The 15793-nt window shown below is 41.3% G+C and overlaps 1 protein-coding gene across 2 annotated transcripts in view; it reads left to right on the top strand.

The window, feature by feature from the left end:
• Positions 1 to 15793, top strand: part of Cmss1 (cms1 ribosomal small subunit homolog) — a 305385-nt gene that overhangs the window by 211306 nt on the left and 78286 nt on the right. Inside the window, exon 2 of one of the 2 annotated variants that reach the window (XM_055594264.1) lies at positions 14788 to 14880. The exons of the other annotated variant lie outside the window; for it this stretch is intronic. Coding sequence (XP_055450239.1) covers positions 14788 to 14880 — 93 coding nt within the window. The remainder of the gene's footprint in view (positions 1 to 14787; positions 14881 to 15793) is intronic. 2 annotated transcript variants of the gene reach the window in all.

The following is a 15793-nucleotide window of genomic DNA, read 5'->3' as shown; positions in this document are numbered from 1 at the left end:
TGGCTTCCTCCTTGGTGGAAACCTCTCTGACAGCCTACACTTTGGAGAAGTAATTAGCGTTCAGAAGGATGCAGAGATAAGAGGCACCCAACTGAATTCTTTCCCGGCTGTGAACAGTGGCAGATCTAGGCTCATACTTAGGAGTACTTTAGCTGAGAATTTAGCCTAATTCTAAAGTATGATCCATAATGCTCCAGAGGGTTAGCCATCTAACTTGCTCATCTCCAGGAACAGTAAGGCTGCAAAGATGATGCTGAGCTTAGTAGCTTGCCATAGGGACAGATCTTTCACCCCAGTTTTTCGAGCCCATGGATTATTTGCATTATGGACTATGTCTATCACTGGAAATAACCATGTTCTTGTGTCTGCCTACAACTTAACTAAAAGAGGCTGAGCCTGGAGTCTCAAGCCTGTAATCCCAACCATTCCGAAGACCAAGTAATTGGAAATCAAGGTCTGCTGGCCAATGAGAGACGGCGTCTCAAAATCAAGAGTAGGCTCAGCCAGTAAAGGGTCCTGCCACCAAGCCCACTGACCTGAGTTTGATACCTCAACCCACATACTAGATGGAGAGAAAGGGTTTCCTCTGCTCTCACACCTCCTGTGGCATGCAGAGGGACACATACACACACACAGACATAAATAAAAATGTAACTTACAAAATTTTAAATTTTAAAATTGGGATGTAGGTCAGTGGTAAAACAGTAAGATCTGTGACTACTTTGGGGCAGGGACCACAGAGGTCAAATATCTGACCATTTGCTGGAAAGCCACTGTGTACATCTAAATACAAATGTGGTCACTTCTATCTGTATCTTCCTCTATTTGGGGGTCAAGAAGATTTGAAGAGCAGGGGAAGAGAGGCACTGGTAGGCTTAGCTTAGGACATAGAAATCTGGAGGTCTTCTTTCTTCAGATTTTCAACCGAAAACTGATTAAGGAACACTGGTCAGTGCATAGAGAGGGAATTCTGTGAGTACCTTCATATGGAATGATTTGTCATGCGCTCCCAAGGGCCAGAAAGTTTCAGTGCTACTAAATATCCAGCTGGTGTTCTTGCTACTGTGACAGCTGCTCACGTTCCAGCAAAGAACAGGATTCATGACTGTCCACAAGACTTCCCAACTGGTCCACTGTGGATCTTGGCAGAAGAGGACTTCATTAAGAACCTACCTACTCATTTAAGCTTGTGTCCTTTTCCTATTAAAACCCTGGAGTCCAGCACTCATTAACTAGCTTTCTGCACTTTGCTCCCACACCAGTGTTCTCACATACGGAGGACGGAATGGCTTTCCTGTTTCCGTGCTAGGGGACATTTTGCACACTGGTGCTCCTTCCGCTCCTTCCGCTTTTTCAGTCTTGCATGCATAAAAGCAAATCGTCTTCCACGGTTAACTGCAGTAAAGGGTTTGTAGAGGCTTTTTTTTTTTTTTCCTTCCTTTCCCTCCTCCACAAGTGGAAAATATGAGGCAGATCCTGTTTATGTATGTGTAACCTCCAAAGCAGCTGATATGCTGTTGTCATTAAAGAATCAGAGCTGTTTTTCCAGCCGCGGAGAACAGCGCTTTAAATCTGAAGGCCCCTGTGGGCCTCGCAGCCAGACAGGAGTCCTGCGCAGCTTTCCCAGGGCTGCTCCAGGAAGCAAAGGTTGCTGCTTCCGAACCTCCTCACTGCACTCCAGGGATGACAAGATCTCAGAGTTGTGACTTTATTAAAAAGTGGGGTCATCTTCCTTTTGCATTTATTATTCTTTAAAACCTGTTTTCCAAAGGATTTTTCCACTCTAAAATGTAACCTAAGTGCATATGAATATCGTCCTTCCACTATTTGCTCTGAATCTCTTATCGCAGTCCAGAAATCCTTTTTACAGAGTCATTCTATAGCCAGTATGTTTGGCAAGTTGTTTTTAAAAAAAAAAAAAAAACTTTTTTCCCTTAAAACAAGTACAAACTGTACTTATAAATATATACATATTTTTGAAGTTTAGTTTCTAATTTTTTAAAGTCTTGCTTCTATGCCAAATAATTTTATTTTTCTTTTCTAAAATGACTTTTTATAAAGTTTTGTTTATAACCTTTCTACCTTTCATGATTTATTTCATTGGTTTTTATATTTTTTTTTCTTTGTTTAGTTTGCCTTGGGGACAAGCCCAGATTCCCCTAACAGGGATATTAGTTGACAGAAACCATTGAAACCAGAAAAGGACAGCCTCAAGCACTCCCTTAGCCAGCCTTTGCTAAAAGAGGCAGCATTAATGCAATATGGTTACTTAACAAATGCCAGATTCCCAGTAAACTAGTGTGTGTATTGTGGGGGAGGATCTTAGCCTTTGGGGGGGGCATCTTAGCCTTTCGGGGGGAAGGGATCTTAGCCTGTGTGTGTGTGTGTGTGTGTGTGTGTGTGTGTGTGTGTGTGTATACATGTTTGTGTGTGTGTGTGTGTGTGTGTGTGTGTGTGTGTGTGTGTGTGTGAACTAGAGGTCTGTTTGGGGTATCTGCCTTCATCATTCCATACCTTGTCTTTTGAGACAGCATCTCTCACTGAACTTGGCACTCACTGATTAGACTGGCTGTCTAAGGAACTTTGAGGATACGCCTGTCTTGGTCTTTCATTTCTCCATTGCTGGGATTACAGAGGGGGACCACCATGCTCACCCAACTCTCAAATCAGGTCCTCTTGATTGTACAGCAGGTCCTTTACTGACAGAACCATCTCCACAGACCCAGAAGATTGTATTTAGGTCTTCCTTATAAAGGTTCTCTTTCTTTGGAAGCTTTATTTTACTTCTCCCTGACAGTTAAAGGCTAAAGAAGACACAAGTTAAAGCCTGTTATAAGTCAAGGAACCTAAAGGTGACAGGACTCTAAAGCTGTCTGACAATAGTAGAGATAGGAAGATAAAAGATTTGACATCTTTAAAAACTCTGGCCAGCAATTCTTCAGTTGTTGGAACTGTAATTCTGGGAGAGAAAACTTAAAGCAATGCATTCAAATACTGAACAGTGCTGCTTCAGTCATTTTTCATTCAGTTATAATTTAGGACTGGCTCAGAGGGTCAGAGCACTTAGGGATAGAGGTGCTTGGGCGCAGACCTGATAACCAGAATTCAGTTTCCAGATCCCACCACCTGGCTGGGAGAACCCACTCCCAAGCGTTGTCCTCTGACCTGCATGCATGTGCTGCGGCATGCACACACCAACACACACACACAAGCATACGTGCACACACAGTATAAATTTAGAAGTAATTTAATATTTGGAGAGGGGTCCACGTACTGCTGACCTTGTGTGAAATCCCAGAGATTTCCATCTACCTGTCTCATGTCCGTCCCCACCAAGATGGCGAACACAGACCTAAGACCTAAGAGAAGCATGGTCTTTCCTCTTTTAAGATGAATGCCAGCAAGGCACAGGGGAAAAGCCAAACTTGCTCATTAGCCTGAGGTTACTTCTAGGGCTGGTTACTTTTAAAGTGGTTTTTTTCCCCCTCAATATATGTATTTGGCAGGGAGAGTGGAATGGACTGAATGGCCTTTCAGCATGTGTGGATATTATGTCATCCTGTCCAGGGGCTACTTACTCATTCTGTGCTCTGCTCCAGGCTTGTCTGAATTTGTCCTTTTATTTCCTACTCCTGCATTTCTTCTCTATTTTTTCATCTTACCTCTTTATTACACAGGAATCTAGTGAAGCAATGTCTAGAATATAACTTGTTATTAGGACACAATCACATAATGTGATAATAACTCATCTATGAAGATAATGTACAGATTTAGAGAATTTCAAACAAATGGGAACCGAAACTGGATTAGTGCCTGACCTTGGACTAATTGGCTCTATGTATCTATAAAGGGAGGTATTGGAGCTGTAAGCCTTGAACGTGAGGCTTCAGGAGTGCTGAGCTGGAGCCCAGAAATCTTCATCTCTGAACAACTCTCAGGCAGTTCCAAGCTGGAGGCCTTTAGACCTCGATATGAAGGCAAGGGTGTTATATCGTGTCTCAGATCCCTCCTGTGTAAAACTCTGTGATCTTTCAGTTGCTTTGTGTGGATCCAAAGCTTCCTGGAAATGTACTGTTCCATCTGCCCTGTGCGTAACTATGGAGGATATCTGTTAGTCATCTTGCCTGGAAAACCCTAAAACTGTAACCAGTCATTTTGATCAGAGTTAAAAATACAAAGTTTTATCACTGTTGAGCAGAATTCTTCTTGCTTTAACTTTCGCCATATGCTTCTCTACCTCTACATATGATTTCCCTGTACCAACTCTGCAGGTGCTTTACACCTTCCTGAAAGAAGGTGTAATGTCAAAGCTGAACTCCAGATACCTCCATTCCTTTTTTTATTAATTTCTTTTTATTTTCTTATTTATTACAATTTATTAACGTTGTATCCCAGCTGTAGCCCCCTCCCTCGTCCCCTGCCAATCCCACCCTTCCTTCCTCTTCTCCCATTTCCCTCCCCAAATCCACTGATAGAAGAGGCCCTCCTCCCCTTCCATCTGACCCTAGCCTATCAGGTCTCATATGAAAGAAGGGGGAGATAAAAAGACCCAGAGGGGACAGGGGCTCCACAAAGAGAGCAACAAAAACTCTGCCCCCCCTCCTTTTGAATACAAGTGCGTGCCAACATCAGCATCTGCTGAGGGCTACAAGTGGTCAGCCTAATGTCAGTTTTGGGCTTTGCAGTATTTCTCTTCCATTATAAAATAGTATCTAATATGTGGGGTTGCAATAGTCATCCACTTGCTTTTGACATGCTTTCGAGGGTTCTTCCACCCACTGACTTGTCAGTCTCCTGAGTTGTTTTTTCCTAGATACTTGTACTTCATATTTTTGCCAGACTGAACTCCATGTACTTTACTATCCATTTTTATAATCTCCATGGTCCCACTAATACTGTTTGGCCTCACGTCTGTCGCTCCTTCCAGCTACATTTAGTGTCATCTGAGGTACTTGTTAATATAATGTTTACTCAAATACCCATGCCATTAATAAAGCAATTAATTAAGGCCTTTTATACATGTTGGCCATAACTAGGCTAGTCAATGTTTCATAGCTCAATCACAGATCCGTGCCCAGCACTATATCCAATACAGTTAAGGATACAACACCAACAAAGGCTACTTTGCAAATTATAATTTATATTGGAAATGTGCCTGCTCAGAAGATACTTTAATGTTCCACCTGAGAAATAAAAACTCATTGAGCTGGCCCTTTGAGTACAAGGCTGGTCAGGGTACGCTTACATAAGCTTGTTTGCAGATTCTTGCTGGGTCTTTCAAGGTCACAGACAGCTGTGTTTTTAATTTTGTATCTTCTGAAAGAATAGGTGCTTGGACAGCTCTTATTTGGCAGCAAGACCTTAGGAAAATAAGAAATTCTCATGTGTTTGTACATTCTGAGCACACAGCACTCAGCCTGAGTGATTTCCCAAACAGTGATGTATGTGGTATTTTTAGGAAAAAGACTGATTTTTTTTAATCTTTTTTTTTTTCCGTCTTGTAATCTGTGAATCAGAAATGCTTACACCTCACTTGAATCTCTTAGGACAACAACTGGATTAAAAAATAGAAGCTGTCAACAAGTAGGTGTTTAATGGTCCATGGCTGGATGCAGCTTTCAAGGAGCTAATAGCATAGAGTTAACTTAAGCAGATATGTTTTGAGATATGTAGAATTTACTCAAATTAAGAAAAAAAAATAAGACAGGTGCTGTGGCACATGCCTTTAATCTCAGCACCCAGGGAGGCAGAGGCAGGTGGATCTCTGTGAGTTCAAGGCAAGCCTGGTCTACAAAGCAAGTCCAGGACAGCCAAGGCAACACAAAAAACTCTGTCTCAAAGAATCCAAGATGGTGATGATGATGATGATGATGATGATGATAAAGATAGAGGAATTACCTGGTAGGCTTCATTTCCAAGCTGATACCTCAGAATGTGAATAACACAATAAGATGAATTCAAGGAAAATTACAGCACAGGTGGGGAACAGCCAGGTTCTTTTATTAAGACTCTAAGATAGGATGCCAATAGTACGATCTCCACTAAAAATGTACTGCCTTTTTATGCACAGTATTAAGTTATTCTATCTGCAAAATAGAATTTGATTTTATAGGATGCCGTTTTATGTACTGATTTAATAACCATTTTATCTCAGGAATTTAGGATACAGACATAATACTGGGGGATGTAAATCTTTAGTTTCACTCGCCAACTGAAAAAGAAGAAAGTAAATTATTTTTCAGTCTCCAAATATATCGGAAAATAATAGGTCTTATTGAAATGTGATTTCCACTGTAATCTTAGTATAATCTTTAATATCAACATGTATGTGAAAAGCTGCTGATCAATCCAGAGCAAGTAGAGAAATTTGTATAAATTGGCTTGTATAAATTTGTATAAATTTATACAAATGGCATAAAACAGTGACTAATACACAGAGGGCGCTTTAGTTTCCTGTTGCTACGCAACAAACCATTCTAAAGTGTAGTGACTGAAAGCAGCAACACTTTATTATTTACTGAGTGGGACCATCTAAATGTCTATTCACAAGGTGTGCTGAGCGGTGACATTTCATTGAGATTTCATTGAGACCAAAGCATACGGAATGATCCTAAGCATCCAAGGTCTCTCTTCCCCATCACCTCGGCCATCCATAGTCTAGGACAGACTTTTCTATACAGCATGGTATCTGGCTCTCAAGAGTCCCGAATCAGAAGTTCCCAGACCATTTCAAGGCTTAAACCCACAACTGTCTCTGTGGGTCAAACCGCATCACAAATGCAACCAACATTCAAGATAAAGAAAAAGATCCTTACCCCTTCACAGGATGACTTACAAGGTCTTTAACTTACTATAGTTGCTTAGTAAAAACTTTTAGGTAGCCATATGAATATTGCTTTTGAAATTTTTTGTGTCCTTTGTTAAATTAAAATTATTTTTTTTTTATCATTTTGTAGAAGAATTTGTGTTGTACCACATGGGGAAAAAAAGACATTTTATGGTGTCACCAAAAGAATACTAGATTTTTTTACCTTTGTATTGTTGCAAAAACCATATCACTTTTAGTAATGAAGACTTCATATAAGTATATGAAATCAGATCCATCTGGATGTGTGTTTGTTTTTTTTTTGTTTTTGTTTTTGTTTTTTCTTTTTTTTACTGTGAGGTTCTATGATTTTATTTGATACTATGTGAATTCCTAAAACATTACACCACAAAGAACCCCAAATGTTCAGGTAGGGGGGTTACTGCCAATTTATAATTCCTCCGCATTGTTATTCCCATAACCTTATGGCTTGACAGGACAAGGTGCTGTTGCCAAGCTTAAGTTCAGTCCCTGGAACCCACAAGGTAGGAGAAGAGAGCTGACTCCAGAGTTGACCTTTGACTTCTACATGCATGCGTGGCATGTGCACACCCAAATCCTCTGTGCAGGTGATGTGGGGAGCTCTTTTTTTTTTTTTTTTTTTTGCTCCACGGGTGGCTCACAGGAAGGCAGAATAAAGACAGAAAAGTAGTCAACAAAAAGGGAAGAGGACACAAAGCACAAAGCTTGGTGGCACAAGCCTTTAATCCCAACACTTGGGAGGCAGAAGCAGGAGAATTTCTTTCTGTGAGATGAAGGACAGCCTGGTCTCCATACTGAGTTCTAGGACAGCTGGCACTACAGAGAGAAACCCTGCATGTGTGCAGGGGTATGGGACATTCATTTTCTGTTGTTTTGCCAGAATATCTGAGACTAAAAAGAACAGGGCCATCTTTGGGCTCAGGACTGTGGAGACTGGGCAGGCCGAGGCTGTTCAGCCAGGTCTGATGAGAACCTTGTGCTGCTTCAGCTCACAGAGAGAGGAAAGGCAGAAAAAGAAAAAGGTGCAAGATTCTTGCAACAGTTATTAATCCACTCCCATGCAAAAAGACTTTAATCCATTTATAATGGCTCTTTCCCCCCATAATCCAAATTTCTACCCTGACACTGAAGAATTAGGGTTTCAACGCATGACCGAGAACCATGACAGATGGACAGAACAATCTGTATCAAAGTTTCCTTCTGGAAAGAGTGGCGTGGGGGAGATGGATCAAGGAATTCAGACTTTATAGTGTGAGGAATTAAGTTCACCACAGAAGTAATAACTGTCCCAACTCTGAGTCTTTAGGGCGCCTTTAACTTTTATCCTGCTAGCCAGTGTTCTTAAAGCTCTCACACACCAGCGTAGAGGGCAGGAGGGAGGAGAAGGGTGTTCTGACTCTCCCCAGGGCCTTTAATAGGTTTCTCAAACTTTACTGACCATGAAAATCACCCAAGGAATGTCTGTGCTGATGCCTTAGAGTCATCACACTTTCCCAGTTTCATAGTAGGCCATTTTTATGGTTTGGATCTGAAATGGACCCTGAGGACCTATGGGTCAAAGACTAGGATGCCAGCTGCTTGGCTTTTGGAAAGTGATTGAATCAGGAGTGTTGACCTCAGTGGGTTAGTGTATAGATGGGTTCATAGTTTAATGACATTACTGGGAGTGGTGCAAATGAGTGGGCAGGGACTTCTGTGAGAAAGTGGGTCCTAATATAGCATGCCTTGGAAGAGTGGATTTTGTCTCCTCTCTGTGCTTCCTGTCAGTCCCTTGATAAGCAGATCCACCATGCTCTTCAGACATTAACACTGCTGCCTCACACAGGCCACAGAAATGAGGGTAAGTGACCATGGATTGAAATCTCTGGAACTATGCACCAAAAGAAAAATTTTCTGCCCGTGTTTTTTATTTTTTTTCCTCAAGTATTTTTATCACAGCTACAAAAGTGACCAGTAAAGAGGTAAATTTAATACCCTGGATGATGGAGACATATGTGATCTGTAGTCTGCATTTTGAGGAGTCCAACTTAAATCTCCAAACAGACCCAGAAAGGGTGGTAGTGATGCAATTGTAATGATGGGGTCTTGTCTTGTCCTCCCATTAGCATGGGAAGCTGAGGTGACAGGAAACAGTCTGTTAGTTAAAGAAGTCAATTTTATGTAATTGCCTGGCCAACAAGAGGTTTCTGGTGGCTTTTTGTTGTTTTGTGGTGCAAGAGACTGAATCCGGGACCTCATCCTAGGCAAGCATGCTACCACTGCGTCACCGTAGTGACGCTCTGTAGTTCCTTCCTCACTTTGGAGCTGGAAGGCTTGTGCGCATCTGGAATGTTTACCAGCTGTTTGTCGCTCAGAGAAGGCACACACTGTCTTTTCTTGCTGGGCCCTATTTGAAGATAGATGTATACTCTTGGCTCATGATTACCAAAACAGTTCCTTTGAAAGGAGCTCATAGCACCCTGCTAAATGGTTATTTGGAGTATTGTTGGTTTTCAGTTGTGCTTTTAAAAGATAGAGAAGTCACATCTTTGCCTTCATTAGTTTATTCAAGAAATGTTTATTGCGGATCTTGAATGAGGAAGGCCTTGTTCTGGGACCCTGTTTCTTCTTTAGGCGTGGTGTTTCCATCCCCTCAGCTCTTGCTGTTTAGTTTTTATAAAGATTCCCCTGTGGTCCACAATCCTCTCTGCAGGTGGAAGGTCATCTGAGCTATATGGGAGCACAACTACTCTTGGTGATTTCAAGAGATAATATGTTCTGTGTCCTCCCCACCCCCTGGTGTTTGATGTTCTTGTTGTTGTTGCTGCTGCTACTGCTGTCAGCAGTCTGGAAGGAAAATCGCTCACCTTTCATACAGAAGGAGTTCTCAAGGTCATGGTTACTGCTGTTCTGAAGAGCAATAGTGCTCTCTTTATATCTGTGAAAGCCTAACTGCATTCTTTGAACATCCATCATAATATCACAGTCTTGGGGAGGTTTTAATAATGTTTCTTTCTCAACACTTGCCCCTTAGAAGAATCTCATCATGTAGCACAGACCTTGCTGTCTCTTAGGTATTTGCACACAGGCACTGCTTCGCGTAGCTTGGAGGTTACGACCGCCTACATTTCAATCTGATATCCTTCAGCTTAGACTCCTCAAAGCCTATATGCTGTGGGCTTTGATCTTATCAGTTTGACAGACACAGAAAGTTTTCCAGAAAGTGGGTTTTGTATATACATTAGTATGAATATATAATAGAATGTTCATAGGAATAGTTAAGATGGCTTTCTATATTACATTGTGCCTATTATTTTTATAATTAAATCTAGTCTTAGTTGTTTTAGGACAGGGTTTCTCTACAGGTAGAGAATGCCAATACACGCAGTATTGGCATTTTGTGCTAGACGAGACTTAGTTACAGGGCTGTCCTGTGTAATAGCATGTTTAGCAAAATACCAGTGTCTGTCTGGTAAATGTCATTTTGCAGGCACTCTGAAGTGTCTCCAGATACAACGAAATGCTCCCCCCACCCCAACAGAGTCAACTCTTGCTGAGAAACACTTTTTTGGAAGTATGAGGAATAGCATACTTAAACATTAGGCTTCCTGAAGAACTGTACAAGTTTTCTAGGACAGTTCCTCCCCATCTTCCAGTTGGTGCTATTTAAGGTTCTGAAGGTGCTGATAGACACTCGTAGGATCGTGGAATCTTTGCACTGGAAATGCAAAGTGTAAGCACCTCTTGACTCTCCATTCTGTTATTTAAAACAGACCAAGGAGGCTGTTAAACTGAAGAGTCATATAAAGTGTGCTGTATAGGATTAATGGGTAGGAACTGCTCCTTAATATATGGACCTAAGATATGCATGTAAAAAGTAAATGCTAAATAATCACAACTCAGAGGAATTTACAATAGGGCATAGCAAAAACAAACTCCTTACTGTGACAGGAAGGGACTAATCAAGTGATTATTACAGATGAGAAAATTCATTCTCAGTCTACCTTGCTGCTTACGGCTGGTGGTTAGTAGATGGTTTTCATCAATGAGAAGCGATCCATTTCCAGGACTCTCAAAGAGAAGATGCCCATGGCATCTGAGTGAGCCAGCTTTTCAGGCCATATACAGCAGCCTGGCATCCCTGTTTCTGGTCAGAAGAATGTGATCCTGAGAAAGACATGCCTGGGGCAGGCAGATTTGGCTCAGACTCAAGGTCCAATCAGTTTTCTTTCAGGAACCTTTATAGACACACACAAACCCACCCATTTTTATACCCTGGCTTAAATTTATTGTTACAAGTCTCTGTTTCTGTGAGGTCCATAAATGTCACAAAATCTGCTTGTCAGCATGGTAGTCAGTCTTACTCTTGTTGATTTAAGGAACCGCCTAGGTTGAAGAGATATAATTCACCCCTCAGGCTTTATTTTGTGAGAATGACCTATTATACATTCCACAATCTGTAGAATTAGCTTGCCTGTGGTTTTGAAAGAATAAATTGAGAACTCCTGCTTTTGTGGTTTTATTTAATGTTTAGAAAAGTTCAAGTTTAATCTGGTAATTTGGAATGTATACATTTGACTGACTGGTTATATTTATGAAATTATAATTCTTTAGCAGCAATTTCAAACTCTGAAAAATTATGTGTGGGTTTTATTGTTCAGGGTCAGGCATGTTGGCAGTCAGTACCTGACAATGTCAAAGAAAGAATTTTTATACAACCCCTCAGGATATTTAACGTAAGACTCCCCAGAATAGTTGACATAAGAATCAACCAAGTAGTTTTTCTTTATCTCAGCCGTGCTTAAATGATTGAATCTGTAGCTACCTTTTTCTCCCTTAAACCTTGAGCAACTGGTTTAAATAAGCAGTTCTTACTTTATATTTTTTTAAAGTATATTGCTTGGAAAAGAGCTTCAGCATCTCCTGGGAACTTGTTAAAAATAATTCCAGGGCTCAGACCCAGGTCTACTGAATGGGTATGGCTCAGTGGTAGAATACTTGCTAAGCATGTGCAGGGTCCCAGGTTCAAACCCAAACATGGATAAAGTGTGTGTGTTTTGGGGGGTGGGAGAGACAAATACAAACACAATCTCTGTAGATAGGGTCCAGTAATCTGTATATAAATAAACTCACCAGATGAATCCCATGCATACTAGGATTTGAGAGACATTTGTTTATATTGTCATAATTGTTGGGACATAACTTCCTATGTCCCAGCTTTAATACTATTAAAAGGGCCTGGCTTGTCTAATAAGTAGAGATTGTTTGGTTAGAAGCATATTGTATCTCTTTTGAAATATGAAATCTCAGGTTGGGGTGATGAGTCAGTAGCTAACGTGCTTGCCACACAAGCCTGAGGACCTGAGTTCAGATCCCAGCACCCACAGAAAAGCTAGTCTCTGTGACACATGCCTATAAGTCCTGCATTGGAGATGGCGGTGGGGCCAGGACGATCCCTGCACCTCATTACCTAGCCATCCTGACCAAACTGATGTTCTCTAGGTTCATTGAGAGACCCTGTATCAAAAAGTCACTTGGTGAGACATCAAGAAAGACACCAAATGTGGCCCTCTAGCTTCCGCAGGCATGTGCATACAAGGACGCACATACATGACCACATACCAGCTGCACACACAATAAGAAGTCTACATTTCTGACATATTAAAAAAATGCTGGAATAGTCAGTCTAACTGAGTTGGAACTGAATTACAGAGATTTTGCTAAGGCTGAGTTCTTTCATGTTCCTTCTTCCTTTCATGCAATAATGCAGTGCTTGTAGCAAAACTCCAGTCTGCTTCTCACAGGCCAACAAAGAGAGCTGAAGTCTAACGGAGTGTTGGCCATTAGAGCCGCCTCACCTGCTGCATGAGTAGGCTTCTAGAGTCTGCACTGTGGCCTGGGAAACTAGAAACACCATGTTGTTATTTCATGTGCTTGTATTAGTTTCAACCCCAGCCTTCCAAACGATTCATTTCAGAGCTTACCTATAGGGTGTGGTGTTGGTTTGGATTTTTCCTACTATCCTTTAACAGAATATAAACATTCATAATTTGAGGTCAGCCATCATGGTTAATCTGTACCTAAACATGAATTCTGATAAGGACTGCCTATTCATTCACAGAGAATGAATAAACCTTTCAAAGACTTGTTTAAAAAGAGTAATCACTAAAATCTGAAAGACAAGAGAAGAACCTTATGGTGTCCATGTCTCCTCAGGGGAGATTTATAAGCAGAAAATGTATATATGTGTATATTTATGTTTGTATGTATGGTTTGGGGGCATAAAATCACAACTTAAAAGAATTACAACTTATATGTAACATAAGCACATATGGCTATTACAAGTGGACCTCACCTTTTTTCCCAAAATGTCAGGTGAAAATATTTTTAAATCACAGTTTTCAGTTGGTTCCTGGTATTGTTGAGAATACTTACCAGCAATCTGCCCCAGCCTAGCATAAAGTTTGGGTCTAAAATGTCTCCTAACGGACCATATATTGCAAAAGCTTGAGCTCCAGCCTCTGGTGATATTGGGAAGTGGTAGACTATTTAAGATTTAGGGAAAAGTGATGGAAGTTAAGTCATTGGAACCATGCCTTAAAGGAATTTGGAGCCCTACACCCTCCCCCCCTCACACACACACACACACACACACACACACACACACGCACTCTGGCTGCTTCCTGGACATCATGAGACAAGCAGCTTTTACACACCCCCCACTGAGATGTTCTGCCTTGGCATCAGCCTTGAGGCAGTGGGGCAGATGGACTGCAGTCTGAAACTATAAGCAAAATATGCTTCCCTCCTCGTTTTGTGACTGACAAATAATTCGCTGCAGATATTCTTTAGTGGTGGAAAATGGACTAACAGAGCAGTAGCTGTAATATGACCACTATAGAAATGGCTGCCTTCTTCCATATTTTTTATTTTTAATTATGTAAATATGTATGTACCTGTGTTTAGGGAGTGCATACTTGAGGGCAGTGCCCATAGAGACCAGATCCTCTAGAGCTGGAGTTACAGGCAGTGTGAGTCAACCAAAGTTGAATCCCCTGCAAGAGTGGTACACTCTCTTAACTGCTAATCTCTCCCTCTCAAGCCCCTGCAAGCCCACTTCTAAAGAGAAAAACCAAGAATTGTTTCATAATGCCTCTGTCTTCCACTTCAGTCTCTGTATCTGCAGAATGTCTGTCAAGACGGTAGAATTGTGGCACCCTTTAAAATATGTAAAGCTCCTTAACTAAGCCATAGCCTCTAAAGTGACAGCTCATAGCCCCAGCCAGCTATAGCCTCACAGAGGAGCCAAGCATCAGGTGAAAAGGAGGCATTTGGGATGGAATTGTCTTGGAAGTGTTTAAGTCGATACACTCTGCAGCCAGAGTTGACTACATAAAGTTCGCCTGGGAAAAGCATTACCCGTTTAGAGCAGCTTATTGTACTACATAGCTCGGTTACAAAGTAATGAAAATATGTTATACCAAGATGGCTGACATTCTGGGCATCTTACCTCCTCCTCAAGGAATTCATTTCTTACTGTTTTCTCATTTAGAGAGAAATCATTCATTATGATAGCAGTCTTATAATTCATGTTACCCATTTGGAGAAAATGCATTGTGCCTCTTGGGAATCAGAACTAATCATGTGATGACCCCTTCCTAGTGGCCAAATAAAAAGTTACGTATGCATTCGATTCCACTATTTCTCTGGAGACTTCCACAAGAGGAAAGAAGGTGGTTATGTTGTCATGAAGAGTAATGCATTCCCGAGTTGGATTTTAATGGGTAACTTAGCTCCAGGTTAGATTCTTTGGCAAAAAGGTCACCATTTTTAATATAGCAGGTCCCCAGTTTGGTCACCAGGAGAGTTAATCAAATAGCTGCTATAGTTCAAAAGTACATCTGCATTTGAATAAAATATGATTCATGTTAGAGAGCTAAACTTGACATGTTTTCCCCCAGGTAATAAAGTGGCTCTTAATGAAACAGAAGAATCCCTTTCCACAGCAAACATGCATGAAGGACACCTCACAGTCACATTTCTTCTTGGCAATGGTAGGGAACTTTTGACCTTCTCTGGGCTGCTTTCTTTTAATCATTCTTGGGTAATTTATCAACTGTTATTGAACCTGATTAGCAGAACAACCCATGCCTTATCAGTGCCACAAATGAAAGGGACAGAAGAATCTTGACGTTAGTTCTACTTCTGGGTGTCAGCAGTCTTGATTATACTGTTTCAAGTATTACCACTGAGACATGCTTTTGACTCGGCTTCCCTCTTCGTACCCCTTCTAGCCCTCCTTGCACCTGTACTTTAAACACTGAATAACCGCCAGTGAGACAGACAATCAGTACTTTTTCTGTTTGGTTGGTTGCTTAGTTTGGTTTGGTTGGGTTTTCAAGACAGGGTTTCTCTGTAACAGCCCTGGCTGTCCTGGAACTCACTATGTAGACCAGACTGACCTTGCGCTCACAGATATCCGCCTGCCTCTGCCTCCCAAGTGCTGGGATTAAAGGTGTGCACCACCATGCCGGGTGACAATCAGTACTTCTTATGGTCAAATGATATTGATGACTCAGTGGACTGACGACCAGAATATCTGCTTCTGTGGATCATTGCAACCGTTTAGTGAGGAGCCTCCTAGAAGTGTTAATATCTATGGAAAGCTAAAGCCATTTCCAGCTCTGACCCATTTCCTTGCTGTTAAAAATTTCGATGCAGTAGAACTTTGACATAACTACAGCCATAATCAAAATAGTGAATACTATTTCATGGCACCCCAAAATTCCTTCTTACTGCCTTTTCTAGTCAACCTCTCTTCCCATTTTCAGCCTTGGCAACCCACTAGATAGTTCTCCTTTTGTGTCATCACTTTGGATGTCCAAGTACAGGTTTTAAGAGAACATAACTTGCTGAGTGTTCCTCTGTGCGTGGAATTGCTGTGATTATTGCAAATGGATGTTTCAC

Source organism: Psammomys obesus, unplaced genomic scaffold (assembly GCF_907164565.1).
Source record: "Psammomys obesus unplaced genomic scaffold, mPsaObe1.curated_primary_1811, whole genome shotgun sequence".
NCBI lineage: Eukaryota > Metazoa > Chordata > Mammalia > Rodentia > Muridae > Psammomys > Psammomys obesus.
Note: the sequence above shows the minus strand (reverse complement) of the source record. Positions and strands in the feature narration are given on the sequence as shown.